Source organism: Balaenoptera acutorostrata, chromosome 2, assembly GCF_949987535.1.
Source record: "Balaenoptera acutorostrata chromosome 2, mBalAcu1.1, whole genome shotgun sequence".
Classification (NCBI taxonomy): domain Eukaryota; kingdom Metazoa; phylum Chordata; class Mammalia; order Artiodactyla; family Balaenopteridae; genus Balaenoptera; species Balaenoptera acutorostrata.
In genome coordinates, this window is record NC_080065.1 from 67,295,738 (window position 1) to 67,313,944 (window position 18,207).

At 35.7% G+C, this 18,207-nt stretch overlaps 1 protein-coding gene across 3 annotated transcripts in view; it reads left to right on the forward strand.

Annotated features, from left to right (window-relative positions):
• FAM151B (family with sequence similarity 151 member B) overlaps positions 1-15,196 on the forward strand; it is a 35,805-nt gene extending 20,609 nt beyond the window's left edge. The window contains exons 5-7 of one of the 3 annotated variants that reach the window (XR_450789.2): positions 1,315-1,450; positions 12,477-12,608; positions 12,984-13,119. Coding sequence is in view for 2 of the 3 variants with exons in the window: in XM_007179771.3 (XP_007179833.1) it covers positions 1,315-1,450; positions 12,984-13,143 (296 nt within the window). In the remaining variant the exon portion in view is untranslated. Of the gene's footprint in view, positions 1-1,314; positions 1,451-1,849; positions 2,677-12,476; positions 12,609-12,983 lie in introns of those variants that run through there. The other 2 variants (XM_057540233.1, XM_007179771.3) reach the window with 2 other exon arrangements.
• The last annotated feature ends 3,011 nt before the right edge of the window (positions 15,197-18,207 follow it).

The following is an 18,207-nucleotide window of genomic DNA, read 5'->3' on the forward strand; positions in this document are numbered from 1 at the left end:
CAGGGCATTCTTTTTACTTATTTGCTACTATTGTTTTTAGATGTAAAGTTTTAAAATCTAACATGAGGTTAGAGTAACTGCTATCTGGTGAGTAGTGACATTTAGGTTATAACCCCCTGGACCAACAACTGATGTGATTGAGAAAAAAATAATATGCTTTAAATTTGTTCTATTTTAATTTTCTAATCATTTTAATTTTTATTAGTTTCAGTAAAGAATATAGCATATAATTCAGAGTGTTTAAAGAAGGTAAACTAGAAACAATTTAATAGCCTCCATACTGATTCTAATCTTTTAGTCACGATTTAGTCTAACTCTGGCTTTAATCTCAGGCTTGAACCGAGTCAAACCATATCTGAGTCTTTAAGTTAATGTTGGTATTGAATGTTTCCAGGCTGCTTTTCCCCCACTGGCCTCTGGTCGTTACCAACATGTGTTTTATCCTCCCTTACTTTTTCTGCTACAAAATTTAGAAAAGAGTTTATAAGTTTTTAAGTAATGTAAGTATAGCTTCTGTTAGCAACCCCTTTTTCTAATTAAAAAGATATAATTTTCCAGATTTTAAAGGAAAGCAGACCTTTCCCTTCTTTCATGAGGCATTTAGCTGCTAAACTAATGTATTCACATAGGCTTTTTGTAAATTGTTCCTTTACTGACCAGTACTTTTTACAACCTATGGATACTTTTGATAGAGTGTAGGGGCTATTTTTAAAATATAGATTTTTTTCTGAAGCTGTTTATAAACAGGCAGATATGTTTTCCACAATGTCTAAACATGATTTAAAACATAAAACACATATATAAAAGTCAATTTTAACACTATTTCTATTTTAGATAAAATGTATAAGTAATTTGGACTAGACCCCCACCCCCCCAAAAAAATTGAAGTTAATTATTACTTAAACAGCTAGTAAATACTCTTTCTTTCTCTCGGAAAAGAAAACTTAACAACAAGCGGAAGATCTAAGTTTATCGAGAATATTAATGATGCAGAGCCTTAGAATCTTTAAAGTAAATATAATGTCAGAATTTCCTTTTTTGTACTTGAGAGATTAATAAATTCCTTTCTAATGTTTTAATTTTTTGTTTATTGCTCTAGGTCACTTGTGACATGACTTTAGATTTAATTTTTTATCTACATTTTCCACTCAAAATTTTTTCTTGCATTAAGTGGTATTTTAATTTCTCTGAATCCAAATGGAAATGTTTATGAATTACCTATGAATTTACCTATTCATATGTAATTGAGTTTTTTACTTAATTGACTTGTAGGACTTTGGTTAGAAAAGTTAAATATCTTTCTTTTCATTTCAGGTTACAGTTGGATAATGGTGAAAGAGATGGAATATATATGTAATGAACTAAATCAGCTTGTAACATTTCCTGTCAGAGCAGCATTAGTCAGGCAGTCTTGTTCTCAGTTACTTTGGCTGTTAAAGCAATCAAACAGGTACGTGTAAGTTTTACAATATAGTGTGTGCATGTGAGTGTGTGTGAGAGACAGAAAGAAGATGGAAACTGATTATGTAAAGACAATGTGTGTGAGAGAAAGAGACAGAGAATGAACACTGATTCTGTAAGTGCTCGGACTTCCTCACTGGAATGAAGATCCTTGATGAACCTTAACATCATGTCTTTCACCTCTATTCTTCACAAAAGCTTTTGCACATAGTAGGTGCCCAGTAAATGTTTGTCATTTTTTTCATTATGTTATACATTCACAAAAAGTTATAAGTGGGTAAAATAATTTCCCTTTGAATTCTGTCATAATTCCAGAAGTCTTTCCCATATAAAAGTTTTATTTATTTATTATTTTTTTTAATTATTATTTTTTTTTTTGGCCGTGCAGCTTGTGGGATCTTAGTTCCCTGACCAGGGATTGAACCTCAACCCTCGGCAGTGAAAGCACCAAGCCCTTACCACTGGACCGCCAGGGAATTCCCAAAATTTTATTATTTTAATATGTAATAAAAATTGGTTGGGCCATATATTAAATATTATAAAGCTACAAATATTGAAATAGTTTTGATACTGTCTTTTCAGTAGACTAGTCAATAGAACAGCAGGGAATGTCCAGAAATAAACCCAGCTCTATCATGGAACTTAGAACAGGAAAAAGCTGGTATTTCAGATCATTGGAGCAAAAGTTCAATAACTTGTGTTGGGACAACAGGCCAACATTGGAGGAAAAACAAAGTTAACATCTTTCCTTAATCCTTCCTCCAAAATAAATTCCAGATGAATTAAAGACTTGAACAACAAACATTAAATGCATAAAAAAACCACAAGTGATGATTCTTTTTTTATATAGTTTCAGAATGGAGAAGACCCTTCTTAGTAAGGCACAAAACCCAGAAGCTATAAAAGGAAAGTTTGATACATTTGAATACATAAAAATAGGTTCTGGTAAAACTATCCTCAACACATAGGTCAAATAGTTGTAAAGAATTCTAACAAATAAAGAATGATCACAAATCATCCAGAAAAAAGACCCTGTTTGATAATTCACTATATTGTAGAGAGTAAGGAAGCATATACTCAAACATTAAAGAAGTATCCACATTCCTGTGGGTACTGAGTTTTTACTAAATGCTTTTTTCAGTTTCTATGAAAATAACCGTATTTTCTCCCTTTATCTATTAATAAAATAAATTTTATTAATATCTTATATATTGAACCATCCACACATTTACAGAATAAACCCCACTTGATCAGAATTTATCATTCTTTTAATGTACTGCTGAATTTTATTGCTAATATTTTAGTTAGGATTTCAGCATTTGAAAGTGAGATTGGTTTGTAGTTTTTTTTCTTTCTCAGTTTTAGGTATCAATATCATGGATATTTCATTAAAAAAACTAGGGACCTTTCTTTCTTTTTACATTTTCTGGGATGTTAAAAGTAACATTCAAATGAGGCCTGTACCTGAGTTTTCATAAACTCAACATTGAAACCATCTAAACCTGGTGCTTTGGGGAAAGCTTAACTTACACGTCTTTTCTATTTCTTACATGGTAAATGGTTGATTTTCTGTATGGTAGCCAATTTTGATATATTGTATTTTCCTAGAAAATTGTTTATCTCACCTAAGTTTTAAGATTTATTTACACACAGATGATTAAAATAGTTTTCTTTTGGCTTCTTCTGTGTCTCTAAAATAATTTCCTTATTTTGTTTATCTGAGTTTTCTCCCTTGTGTCTTGATTAAACTAGAAAATGATTTATCTCTCTTTTTTTTGAAAATGAACTCTTGGATTATTTATTTTTCTGGTTTATGGTTTACTAATTTCTGCTTTTTATCTTTTAAAATTCTTTTCATGTAGTTTCTTCTAATTTCTTGAGTTAGATGCTTATTTTCATTTTTTATATTTATTAATATATTTATATTTATTAACATAAATATTTAAGACTATACTTTTTTCTCTGACCACTGCTGTAGCTGTATCTTATTGTTTCTTATGTGTAGGTTTTCATCACTGTTAATTTATAAATATTCTGCAATTGTGGTTTTTTCTCCTTTGTCTCAAAAGTTGTTTTAAGAGAAAAGTTTTTAGGCACTGAGATAGTAGAATTATTTTATTTTGGATTGGTTAATAGTTTTCTAGGTTTATTGTATAGTAATCAGATAATGTCTATATTATTTCTACTTCGTAGACTTTATTAAGGTTTTATTAATGGTTTGATATATGGATATTTGTATGAGTTCATGTATTTTATGAGGATATAGTTTGGCTGTTATAACAGAAACCTAAATTAACAATAGCTTAAACTTAAGTTTGTTTCTGTCTCACATAACTGGAAAAGCATAAATAGGCCAGGGCGGATTTGATGCCTTCACAGCGTCAGGGACCCAAAATCCTTCTGTCTTGGTACTTGTTTTCCTTAGGATATTGACCTCATCTATATGGTCAGATTGATTACTGCCATGTCTGAGTTTTAGTTGGTAGGATGGAGGGAAAAAGAGGCTCAGGGCCTGTCCCTGTTCTTCAAGGGCATTGGACACACTCATTGGCTTGCACACACTCATTGGCTTTAAGTTAGTCATATGCCTATACCTAGCTGCAGGGGAAGCTGGGATATGTAGCTATTATTCTGTACAGTCTTATGCCTAGTTAGAATTCAGGGGATTGCTATAAGACAGAAAGGAGACTGGATATTAGAATAAAACTACTAGTTTCTGTGACAGGTTAATAACATACATTATTAGTTACGTTATTTAAGTCGTTCGTGCCTTACTCTTTGCTTTTAAAAATATTTTTAATGTAATTCTTTGAATAAGTAATATAATCACAAGGTTTAAAAACCAATGAACAGAGTTATACTGTGAAAAGCCTTTCTCCCATTCACCCAGTCCTGCCCAACCTCACAAACCACAGTTGGCAGTTTCTTGTTCAACCACATGAGTAGTTTCTTTATGCATATAAAAGTGAATACAAGTATAGATTCTTATTTTCCCCTCCTTTTTAAAACAAAAGGTATCATATTATATACCTTGCTTCTGTTCTGTTCTTTGCTTTTTTTTTTTTTTTTTTTTTAACTTAGCAGTACATCTTGGAGCTTTTTTCAAGGTTCCTCATTTTCCTTTTCTAGGTGCATCGTATTTATGTATGTACTATAATTTATTTAACCAGCCTCCCCATTGATGAACATAAAGGGTGTTTTTAATCTTTGATATTACAAACAATGCTATAATGAATAACCTTATGAGTGTGCCATTTTGCATGTGTGCAAATATTTGGCATCTTTAATTTTTTGGCTACTTGCTCTCTTATGGACTAAGAGAGTTAAAGTCTCCAACTATTAAAGTGTTTTTGTCTGCTTCCTCTTCTGCCTTCATAATTTTTGCTTATTAAGTGCTCATGATATGTTATTTGGACCATATTCATATAGGTTTTATTATCTTCATGAAGAATTATACCTTATTATTAAAAGTTCTCCTTCTTGATCTTGTTTAATGATATTTTTTACCTAAATTCGCGTTGTCTTTCTTTTTGTTTGGCTTGAATAACTTTGCTTTATCTTTTCTTTGAAAAATAAATTTATAAAGTTTTATTTTTCATTCACTGTTTTAAGGCTGATTTATTGTCATTCAAAAAAATAATTTTAAACATACAGAAAAGTTGCATAAAACTACTACATCTCCTTTACCCAGATTCCCAAATTGTTTAACCATTCTCTCTCCCTCCATCCCTCTCTCTGCCCCCACCTCTCTTTCTCTCTTTTTTTCTATGTTTTTTTTTTTCTATCATGATGCCTCATATCCTTAAGTACTGCAGTGTACACCTCCCCACACGAGGATGCACTCCTGTATTACTAGTATGCAGCCTTCCAACCAGGAAATCAGCATTGAGGCAACACTGCCATGCAGTCTGCAGACCCCATTCAGATTTATCAACCATTCCAGCAATCCTTCTTATTTCCTTGTGGGCCAAGAAACTCTCCAGGAACATGCATTGCATTTAGTTTGCATCAGTCTCCTTCAAAATAGTTAGTTCCTCAGTTTTTCCCTTCCTCTCGTACACATGACAGTCTTCAAGACTACAGGCCTTTTATTATGAAAAATGTCCTTAATTTCGGTCAGTTCAATATTTCCTCGTGACAGACCTCAGGTCTTGCATTCTTGGCAAGCTCATCATGTACTTGTCCCAGTTCTCAAATCAGTCACTTCTTCAAGGATCCCTGCTTGATTATAGCGGCAGGTGGTATTTAGAAAGCAAAATCTGGGATTTTAGTATAATCATTGCTCCTAGGGTGTCAGTGCTTCCAGGACCTCTCAATGGACAGAGCTGGAAAATATATGTGTATGTATATGTGTAGTTATGGTCTGTGTATGTATATATGTATGTATATAAAAACACACCTATATAGACCTACATACATATACACACCCCTACATATATGTCTATAAACATTTCTGTATCTGTGTGTGTGTGTACCTGTGTGTGTGTGTGTGTGTGTGTGTGTGTGTGTGTGTTTAACCAACCCATGAGTTCATACTGATATTTCCAATTTCAACCCAACCCCTCAGGGTTCTTTCTAGCCTTCTTTCTTTCCATGTTGTTAAATTCCTTATCAGATGCCTAGATACCTAGCTCTCATTAATCTAATCTAACAGTCTTTCTTTTAAAAGAAGAGTTTAACTTATTTACATTCATTTATAACACAGATATGTTTGGTCTTGTTTATGTCATTTAAAAGAAAAACTAGCATATTTGCTATTTCTATAGCTTTAAAAAGCATTTCACTGTAGCTGTTTTCTTTTTTTTTTTTTTTTTAATAAATTTATTTATTTATTTGTTTATTTTTGGCTGAGTTGGGTCTTTGTTGCTGCACGCGGACTTTCTCTAGTTGCGGCGAGCAGGGGCTGCTTCTCGTTGCAGTGGTTTCTCTTGTTGCGGAGCACGGGCTCTAGGCACGCGGGCTCAGCAGTTGTGGCTCACGGGCTCCAGAGCGCAGGTTCAGTAGTTGTGGCGCACGGGCTTAGTTGCTCTGCGGTATGTGGGATCTTCCCGGTCCAGGACTCGAACCCATGTTGCCTGCGTTGACAGGCGGATTCTTAACCATTGCGCCACCAGGGAAGCCCTGTTTTCTTTCTTTTGTATTGTTAATTCTGAATATTTGGTAAGTTAGTTTTTTTTTCCTATTTGTTATTTCTTACTGCTACTTTATAAAATATGCTTAATCTACTTCTTTACAAGTGCCCGTTAACTTCCATGAGCAATAATAAAATTAGTGTATTTCTTCACCCCCCTCTCACCGAATTTGAGTTGACTGTACTCTCTTTATTAATGTCCAACTTTGTACTTCATATTGAATGATAGATTGGCTGGCTGTAAAATTCTTGGCTCACAATGCCTTTTGGATTTTGAAGTCATTGCCCTTCTCCTTTCTTTTTTTTTTTTATATAAATTTATTTATTTTTTTGGCTACATTGGGTCTTCGTTGCTGTGCGTGGGCTTTCTCTAGTTGCGGCGAGCAGGGGCTACTCTTCGTTGCGGTGCTTGGGCTTCTCATTGCGGTGGTTTCTCTTGTTGTGAAGCACGGGCTGTAGGTGCGCAGGCTTCAGTAGTTGTGGCACGCAGGCTCAGTAGTTGTGGCACATGGGCTCAGTAGTTGTGGCTCGTGGGCTCTAGAGTGCAGACTCAGTAGTTGTGGTGCACTGGCTTAGTTGCTCCACAGCATGTGGGATCTTCCCGGACCAGGGCTCAAACCCATGTCCCCTGCATTGGCAGGCAGATTCTTAACCACTGTGTCACGAAGGAAGCCCTGCTCTTCTGCTTTCTTTTTTTTTAATTTATTTATTTTATTTATTTATTTTTGGCTGCATTGGGTCTTCATTGCTGTGTGCAGGCTTTCTCTAGTTGTGGCGAGCGGGGGCTACTCTTCATTACGGTGCGTGGGCTTCTTATTGCAGTGGCTTGTCTTGTTGCGGAGCACGGGCTCAGGGAGCAAGCTTCAGTAGTTGTGGCACGTGGGCTCAGTAGTTGTGGCTCGCGGGCTCTAGAACTCAGGCTCAGTAGTTGTGGCGCACAGGCTTAGTTGCTCCGTGGCATGTGGGATCTTCCCAGACCAGGGCTTGAACCCTTGTCCCCTGCATTGGCAGGCGGATTCTTAACCACTGTGCCACCAGGGAAAGCCCCTCTTCTGCTTTCTAATGTGAGTGTTGATGTGGCAAAGTGTGAAGCCAGCCTGATTATTTGTTTGCCCTTATAAGCGACTTGATTTTGGAGGGGGGAAATGGGGGAAACTGAATGTAGAAAGGATTCTTTATCTTTGAGGCCTAGTAATTTTACTAGAATATGTCTCAGTATGGACCATTCTATACCAGTTTTTTCAGCGATGTGGAGTTTTTTTCAATATATAGATTTAAATGCTCTTCTTTTCTGTAATATTTGTCTGAATTGTATTTTTAAATACTTGTTCTGTTGCCTTTGTAACACTATGTTTTCTCTTTCAGAAACTCCAGTTATGAATATGTAGATCTCCTTTGCCTGTCTTTGGTATCCATTGTTTTCTCTTTAGTCTTTCTTTCCTTTTTATTTGTTTGCATTTTATTTTACTTTATTTTATAATTTGTCTTCTCTGACCCTTACAATACGTTCAACAATGTCTGTTCTCTCTAGTCTAGTATACCTTCAGATTTCACCATATTCTGTAATAGTATTAATTTTCCACTTCTTTCCTAAGATCTGCCAATTAATATTTTATCATCTCTTTTCTGTTGTCTTGAAACTTCTTCCATGAATTTGTATCTCTGCTTTGTGCTCTTCAAAGAGGCAGCTGCATCATTTAAAAAATATGTGGGTTATGGCTTTCATCTGTTTTGTGGCTTTTTTTTTTAATAGTTTTATATCTGTTTCAGCTATCTGATAGTTTTTTTTTAAATCTTTATTGGAGTATAATTGCTTTACAATGGTGTGTTAGTTTCTGCTAGTTTCTTTTTAATGATGAGGTTTTTATTTCTCCATCTGCCATGTGTTTTTCCTTATATTTTCTTGTACTCTCTTGTATAAAATCTCTGCCAAATTTATTCTGATTATCTGCTTTAAAGAAAGTGAGGTGTTTTTTTTGTTTTGTTTTGTTTTTAAAGTTACTTTTTTTCTTTTTTTATATGAATGGCTGGATTTTATTTATTTATTTATTTTTGGCTGTGTTGGGTCTTCGTTTCTGTGCGAGGGCTTTCTCTAGTTGCGGCAAGCGGGGGGTCACTCTTCATCGTGTTGCGTGGGCCTCTCACTGTCGCGGCCTCTCTTGTTGCGGAGCATAGGCTCCAGACGCGCAGGCTCGGTAGTTGTGGCTCACGGGCCCAGTTGCTCCGCGGCATGTGGGATCCTCCCAGACCAGGGCTCGAACCCGTGTCCCCTGCATTGGCAGGCAGATTCTCAACCACTGCGCCACCAGGGAAGCCCAAGTGAGGTGTTTTTTAGACCAGCTAGTTGCCTAAAGTTCATAGTGGAGAGGGATCAGGACTATGCTCCTTATGACCCAGAGAGTCTTACGTGTGACTTGTTTAGCCTTTAACTTCTCCCCAGTCAATGGAGATAAGCAGTTGTGGTGTCTCTAGGTAAGATCTTTCACGTGTCTCTTAAATTTAAACTTTTGGGTTTTCACAGGAACAGTCTGATTCCTACAACTATGGCTTTCCTGTTCTATTTCTTTGTTTCCACTGCTTTTTGAGACCAAATCTAATCCAGGAAAGCTCCCACTTGTAGTTCAAGGACACCATTCCCACTGTGCGAAGTGTTTCGGTGGGATATGCCTCTCATCCAGAAGAGTCTCTTATAGGCTTTCTCTGTAATCTGCATACATGAGCAAACTCTCTCCACCTCCTTAACATGTGGCCTTAATTTCTGTTGCTGTTAGAAACCTTCTCACCTGTTTTGTAATTTGCACTTTCAGTTCTTTCTTAATTTCATTGAAGATGGGGTTTCTATTTTCATTCTTTTGTTCTTTTTGTTACTTTCAGGTGATACTAGGAGAAAAAGGAGGCAGTGCTGACTTTAGGCTGCCATGTTCAAATAGGATGATCCTGCCATCCCATTTCTTTTATTACTTACTGCCTCAGTTTCCTCACCTTCCACTTCTGTGTAGTCAGTTACTCTCCTGAAATTTCTCATTTGAAGATCATACTTTGTTCAAGCCAAATTCTTAACCTCTGCAACATTGGAGTACTGCTGGTCCCCCTCTTCAGTTTGAAACTCCCTTGTCCTTTGGCTCCATGGCATTGCACTAAGTGGATTCTTCTACTTCTCTGTCTAGTTTGTTTTTTTTTGGGGGGGGGGGTCCTATTTTTGTTATTGTTGATTTGTTTTGGAACTCTGTCCCTAATTTTGGGTTTCTCTTCATCTCTTTCAGAGTCTTTTATTAAATATGAAAGGTGTAAACAACAAAGCTTTTTTAAAAATTTTATTTTATTGAAGTATAGTTGATTTAGAATGTGTTAATTTCTACTGTACAGCAAAGTGATTCATTTATACATATATACATATATATATATATATACACACATATACATATACACACACATGCATATATATACATTCTTTTTCATATTCTTTTCCATTATGGTTTATCACAGGATATTGAATATAGTTCCCTGTGCTATACAGTAGGACCTTGTTGTTTATCCATTCTGTATATAATAGTTTGCATCTGCTAATTCCAAACTCCCAATCCATCCCTCTTCCAGGCTCCCTCCCCCTTAGCAACTGCCAAGTCTGTTCTCTATATCAGTGAGTCTGTTCCTATTTCATAGGTAAGTTCATTATAAATTCTGTATTAGAGCCCTTTTGATTTACAAAAATCTTCCACAACTCTGTGCCTAACCTGTTCATGTTCTTCATGGTATCTTTTGATGGAAGGAATTTCTGAATTTTAATGTGTTCAGATTACTCGAACATATCCTTCATGGCTAGTGATTTTTGTGTCTTGTTTAAGAATTCTTTCCCATCCCCAATGTTACAAAAATTTCTCTAGTAATATATTCCATTAAAGCTTTGTTGTTTACCATTAATAAAGGAAACTGAAGATGATTCAAAGAAATGGAAAGATATCCCATGCTCTTGGATTGGAAGGATTAACATTATTAAAATGGCCATACTACCCAAAACAATCTACAGATTTAATGCAATCCCTATCAAATTACCCATGGCATTTTTTACAGAACTAGAACAATTAAAAGACCCAGAATTGCCAAAGCAATCCTGAGGAAAAAGAACAAAGCAGGAGGCATAACACTCCCAGGCTTCAGACAATACTACAAAGCTACAGTAATCAAAATAGTGTGGTATTAGCACAAAAACAGACATACAGATCAATGGGACAGAATAGAGAGCCCAGAAGTAAACCCACACGCCTACGGTCAGTTAATCCTCAACAAAGGAAGCAAGAATATACAATCGGGAAAATACAGTCTCTTCAGCAAGCGGTGTTGGGAAAGTTGGACAGCCACATGCAAATCAGTGAAGCTAGAATACACCCTCACACCATATACAAAAATAAACTCAAAATGGCTTAAAGACTTAAATATAAGACATAACACCATAAAACTCCTAGAAGAGAACACAGGCAAAACATTCAACATCATTCAGTTTATTCTATTATTGAATGACATTTGGATTATTTCATGGTTTTGGCTATTGCAAAGATTGCTGCTGTGAACATTCATATATATAAATGTACACACACACACACACACACACACACACACACACATATCCTGGTGCAAATGTGCCTGCATTTATAAAGGTTATATCAGAAAGGAATTTCTAGAAATAGAATTTCTAGATCATAGGGTATTCATATTTTCAGCTTTAGTAGATACTGCTAAACTGTTTTCCAAAGAAAATGCATAAACTGTAGCTACATGTTTTAACTTGGATAAATGTCACAAACAATATTCAGCAAAAGAAGCAAGACCAAAAAAATTATATCCTGTATGATTCCATTTATATAAAATTCATTAACAGGCAAAAATTAAACTGTATTGTCTAGGATGGTTATACAGGTGGTAAATAAAGCAAGAAGACGGCAACCCAAAAGACAAGGTTGTTTGGACTCCGGGGGAAAGGCGAGGTTGTGATGGGGCAGTGATATACAGGTGTCTCCTGAGGTGCTGGCAGTGTTTTTTCTTGATTTGTGTTTTGTTACACTGGAGTTCATTTTATAATAATTTGTTAAAACTTACATTTATGTTTTATGCATCTTTTCCTATACATGTTACTTCACAATGAAAAGAGCTTTAAAAATGAAACCTGAGAATTGATTTGAATGAACGCATTTAAAATACCCTTAGTCAATTTTATTTTTCCTACTTTTAGTTTAAATTCAGTAGCGGGAGGATTAAAAGAGGCAAAATGACACTGGAAATAAAATGAATGGCTTCTTTTAACCTAAATTCATATCTGTCTTTTTATAATGTTTGTCACCATGGTGCTCAAATAAAGTAATAAAAATGCCATTTTAGCAAAAATATAAGTTTTTAAAGTAATTCTCTTTTTTTTTTTTCTGTGTTCCCTACTGTAGTTTAAAATTCTTTTTGGTTTGTCACATAATACTACTATGGAACAAAATCCAAAGTACTTTCCTTTGTTACATTTCCAGAATGGTGTCATCATCCTTAAGGACAGTAATGTGTCAGTATAACAAGAATATATACATTGGTTAGACTGTTTCTTATCATTAGCAGAAGAACTGCTTTGGAGATTTTCCCTGGATTCAGACATGTTTATGAGGAAAATAAAATGAAAATACTTAACAGCTTCGCATTTCTCTAAACTCTTAGAGTAATGTAATAGTAATGTCACAGGAAGAAATGAAAATATACGATTTAAGTAACATTACACTTCTGAAAATATTCTTATATCCATAATAAATCTGCATATATTATTATTGCTTTTTAACTCCAGAAATAGATCTAGGTTTATTCTGTTTGGCATTCTTAGTGACATCTCTTGGCATTCTTGTATCTCATACAGAATACCCCCAGAAGGGATAGCGGGGCCACTTATAAGTGAATGTGAATGTTGGGAACGTCAGTGACATTTGTGTCTCTTCACTGTCCCTTCCAGTCGTGCTTTTGACTGTGGCCTGGCTACTGAAGAAACGAGGTTAGAGCTGTGGTTTTTGTGTAGGGAACAGATTCCTTGATCAGCAACACAATCTCCTCAGTTCTTTTGTCCAAAATCGGACCCATTTCTAGTGCTACCAGTCTGGGTTTCTAAAGCCATTTAACATTAATTCAGATACGGCGGGTACCTAATTTAGGCAACAGCAGTGTGAATTTTATTCTGTCTAGTCCCTTTGATGTTGATGAAGGAATGAAACAGGAAAATATAGTTCCACCAGTGCTAATTAATTTTTTCTTCTGTGTGAATTTGGGTTAGAGACAAACGAGAGTAACTGTTTTAGGCTTATTGGAATTCTTCATCACTGTTTCTTATCTTTCTCTTTTAACTATATAATTCTGTTTTATTTTAATGCAGGTACAGCCTGACTGTTTGGACTGGAAATAACGATAGCTATTCCACTGAAGATTTACTTTTTATTAGAGGCCATTTTGACAAAAAAAGAGTTTTCTATGACATCTTGGAACCACAAAACCATGAATTTAAACAAGCCATTGGAATCAAAATTAATCTCTAAGATGAAAATTCTGCTAAATTATTTCATGTTTTGGTTTCATAATCCTTCTTTGCTTTGGTCTGAATTGATTACCATATAAATTATGATGATTGATTTATGTTCCAGTTCATCCAATCAAAAAACACTTATTGAGTGCTTACTCTGTTAGGCTTATGTCCTTATAATACTGTACTTACCTAAAATATTTGGAAAGAAGAGATTTCATTGGGCTAGTATAACAATAATTTAGGAAAATGAATCTTTAAAACTCTTTATAAAAAAATTTTGGTATACTGAAGATAATTGAACGAATCCACATGTCATACAGCTATTAAATCACATTTTGTTGGCACTAGCATTATAGAGATTTCATAAAAATATGCCATCCTCTTCCCTTTTTCCTGGAGAACTAGTTATTCAGAGACTACAAAAGAGTAAGAGGGCTTTAAAAATGTTTTTAACTTTCACAAGGATGAGCAGCTTTCTTATAACAAGATCAAGTTTATTTACCGAAAACAATACGGATTAAATTAGATGTATCTAGAACTTCCATATTTTTGGGAGTATGCCGACAGCCATATATGTTTTTTGTATTCTTTGTTTTGATCATAATATCTAGAGTGAGCAAAATACTATCGGAGAGCAGAATTTTAATCCTGGTAATATATCATTTGATTTTCAAGTTTCTCACCAACATCACCTTGGTTCAGGCCCTTGTTCTACTACTAGAATTTCAAAAACTAGTTCTTCATGACTTCATTCCTCATAGTCTACTCAAAGATACCCTGAATATTTCTGCTGGAAAAAAAAAAACTTTTAAAAAACACCTCTTTATGCCAAATCAGAAATCTCTAGGGGATTCTTAAATTCAACTTTATTGAATTTTACTCTTTCAAGACCCTTCCTAATATGGTCCCACTCTAAAAGTTAATTCAGTGTCCTCAACACAGTCCTTCATTTCAAAAACAACGACACCATCAGTAGTCTCCAGATCTTACTTTAACAGTTAATTTCAACTAATATTTTTCACTAATTGTGTCATACATAGTAGTTATGTCTCCTCAGCTAGATTATGAAGTCCTTTATGGTAAGAGAGCATTCTTAATTGTCTTTACAGTGCCTGGCATAGTCCTGAGCAAGGTATTCAGAAAAACATGTTGCTTCTTTGATTTATTGAAAAGTAATTTACCAATGAATGTCCTAAGATACGTAATTTATCTTTTATCAACCATTTTCTCCCAGTGAATAAAGTAGTGCGATGTAGAGAAAAAAGCTTGGGTTTTGAATTCAGATAGACTTCCCTTACAGCACCACCTGTGTCCCTTAATAGCCATAGATTTGGGGAAATACTTAACCTCACTGAGTCTTGATTTCTTCATCTATAAAATGGGGGAGGGGCGCAGAGGATGAGGCTTCTCTTGTAGGGTTGTTGTGAAGGTTAAGGGAGATTCATGCAATGGAAGCTTGTAGCTCAATGCTCATCACATAGCAAGTGCTCAACAGATAGTTCCCTTCTTTTAGACTTATCATGTGATCATATCCATTGTAGATAGATAGATAACAGTAAGACATATAACATGAACATTGTACACATATAAATACTTCAAGAAAATGATCATATTTCCACTTTAAATTTTAGCTACAACTGAATATGGTGCTATTTGTCAAGTAAAACCTAAAACTTCACTTTCTATGGTTGTTTGCCAACAGCAAAAGATGCAATTTCATAATTATAAAACGTTAATAATTGCAACAAATAACTCTTAAAATTATAGTAAAAAGTAATGTTTACATTATAAATGTTCTAAAATGACCATGCTTTGCTTTTACAAAGAGAGCTGAATTTATAAATGCATTGCATTTTAATTAAGTTTGAAATCAAATTCATTTGACCAGAAGATTAACTTTACTACTTTATTCTTAATAATATTTTTTAAAGTATTAGTCTTAAGGCAAAATGCCTTTATATTGAGAAATTTATCAACTAAGTGTCATTTAGATTAAGATTTAAAGCTATATTTTAAAGTGTTCTCAGGAATAAAAATTAAGAGAATTATAAAATGTACTCTGTTGAAAAGTAAATTTTTAAAAAAATATTTATTTATTTACTTATTTATTTGGCTGCGTCGGGTCTTAGTTACAGAACGCGGGATCTTCATTGCAGCATGCAGGATCTTTCGTTATGGTGCGTGGGCTCTTTGTTGCAGCACGCAGGCTTCTTTAGTTGTGGCATGCGGGCTCCAGAGCACGCAGGCTCAGTAGTTGTGGCACACAGCCTCTCTAGTTGTGGCAGGCGGGCTCAGTAGTTGCAGTGCATGGGCTTAGTTGCCCCGTGGCATGTGGGATCTTAGTTCCCTGACCAGGAATCGAACCCATGTCCCATTCATTGGAAGGTGGATTCTTAACCACTGGACCACCAGGGAAGTCCCAAAAAGTAAAATTTTAATGGATTTTGGTCCCTATGGAAAAAGGAAGACATTGATTCCTACTTCACACCATATACAAAAAATAATTAGAGTTGACTCTTAGGCCTAAAAGTGAAAGCTAAAACTATAAAGCATTTAGAAGAGAATAAAGGAGAATGTTTTCATGACTTCGGAGTAGGCAATTATTTCTTTCCTTTTTTAAATTTCAGCTTTATTGAGATATAATTGACATATAAAATTGTAAGATATTATTATGAAATACTTGGGAAGAAGTTCACAGACACAAAAGTAAGTAAATGGTTTAGTACCACCTATTTTTTTCTCTCCAGCTTCTTAGGTCTAATGTATTGCTGTTAAGATCCCATAGCATCCAAGTGCTGTTTCCCAAGCCTGGCAGGGCAATCCTAGTCCTAGAAGATAGTTTTGTACAAGATCCAATTTTTCAAAAAATCAGAGCTTTTAAAGATGCAGTAGCTTATGGCCCTGTAAGAGTGATGTGATTGCTAATCAACCAGATACATACTCATTTATCCAGTTGAAAACTGTTGCAAGTTATTCAGAACAGGTTGTTTATTTGCTTGTTTGTTGGAGCTAGGGTCTTGGATTTTTCCTTGTAATTAAAAAAAACTAAATACCTAGTGAATATATAGAAAAACGCTATATTCCTCATCTTGAAATTTAAGATGGGAGCCTACCTAATATGAGCTTACTATCTTCTTACAATCATAAATTCATGAATCCATGCAAGGAAAATAGTTGTGTGTTAAAAAGAGAGATGAGAATAGTAGCACTGAAGTACTTTTTAATCTAGAAAATGGGAGTATAATGAATTAGTGAAACCAAGAAGAGCTGATAACCAGGTCTTGGAAGAAGTGGGGCGGGATCCAGGAGCTCTTGGCACCCCAGCAGCTGGAACTCAGGGTCTTTGTTCCAGTGTCCCCCATGAGTGTCACTCTTACCCTTCACTGTGATTGCTTCTCTCTCTTCTTCGTACCTTTGGACTGCCATCCTTTGGTCCAGGGACCTTAATTTGTCCAGTCACTTGTGTCTTTCATGAGGGAGACATGTAACAGGACTTCAGGGCTCAATAGGAACTCTGGGGGGGAGGGAAGGGGACATCTAATTAATGTATGATAAGCTAAGGTTGTGCAAATAATTCAGAAATGATTCCTACCTCAAGGATCTTACCATCTAGTAGGGGGAGAGAGACTTGTTAACAGTAAGTTGGAGATTTGCTGTAACTCCTATGATGGAACTATATACCAGGTTGTGGTGAGAGACAGCAGTATTTTCTAATTGGGAGAGAATACTTAAGTTGTGTTAAGTAAGATTCACCAGGTAGACAGAGCGAAGGGCCTTTCAGACAGAGGCACGTGAGCAAAGGAACTCTTAAGTGGAAAAGAGCCTGATCTGACTTGTTCAAAAAAGTTTGTGGAGGCACTGTATTTCGAAGCTGAACATTTAGGCAGGGACCAGATTCACTTTCCAAGCTAAGGAGTTTGTTCCTTTTCTCTCAGGCTGTGGGAATCATCATACCATTTTAAGCAGGGAAGCGTTACCAGTTTTGAGTGTTGCAAAGGTGATTCCAGTGGCATGAGAAGGAGCCTTAGAATTCTTGAAGAGAAAGGAGATGATGCCCTGAATTAACGTGGTAACAAAAGGGGATGGGAAGGCTCAAGAAACAGAGGAAAGGTTAAGAAGGAAGAACTTGTAAGAGTTTGTAAACTAGTTGAATGGGAAGTATGGGGGAGAAGGAAGAGTCTAATATACATATTTTGGGCTTGGGTACCAGAGCGTCAGGTGGTGCTACTGACCCAAACAGGATAGAACAGAGGCCAGGTGTAGTGATATTTCTCAGTGATTTGTTGACATTGCTACTTTATACCAATTTGGAAAGAAAAATGAAAACCCCATCTTCCTGCCTCTGAACTCACCTCCCACTCTGACTTCAGAAAGGATGCTCTTTAATTCTATCGGTTTCTTAAAGAACTACAGCCCCCTGCCCCCGTAATTGCTACTTTACTACATATTTTTAATTATGTCATAATTTTAAACAATGAAAGCTACCCCCCCCCCCAGCCTCAGTCTAACCATCAGAGTAGACAGAAAACAGGCAGGCCTTGAAAAGGGCTCACCCAGCCTCCTGTCCTCTAGGGAGGCTCTTTTGTTTCTATGCTTCTGCTTGTGAAAGGGACCAGTCTCACTAAATCTGGCAGCTGAGTTGTTCCAGATTTGGTTGTTGCTACAGAATTTTCATAAAGGCTGGTCATTGTCCCTTTCTTCTTTATCCCTTTCTTGGGGTCACATCATGTAGTAAGAATTCAGAAAATTCAATTGAAATATTTGCTGTGAGAGTCTGTTGCCACTTGTGAATTCAAGAGCTAATCAAAAAATTCTGAATTAAAGTTGAAGGGCGTGACCTCTTCACAGAGCCTGTTGAGCTCTGCCCGTAAGTCAAGGTTCCTGTAAAGAGTCTTTCAAGACTTCCCCAGGGCTTTCTCCTGATGTACATCCTCTGCTAGATTACAATTATTTTATGCATTTGTATTTTGCCCTCAACTGTGCTGTTCTGGGGGGAAGAAATTACTCATTTTTATGATACCTGGTCAGAATAGGCCTTTATCAAATGATGGATGGATGGATGACACAAAACCTCAAT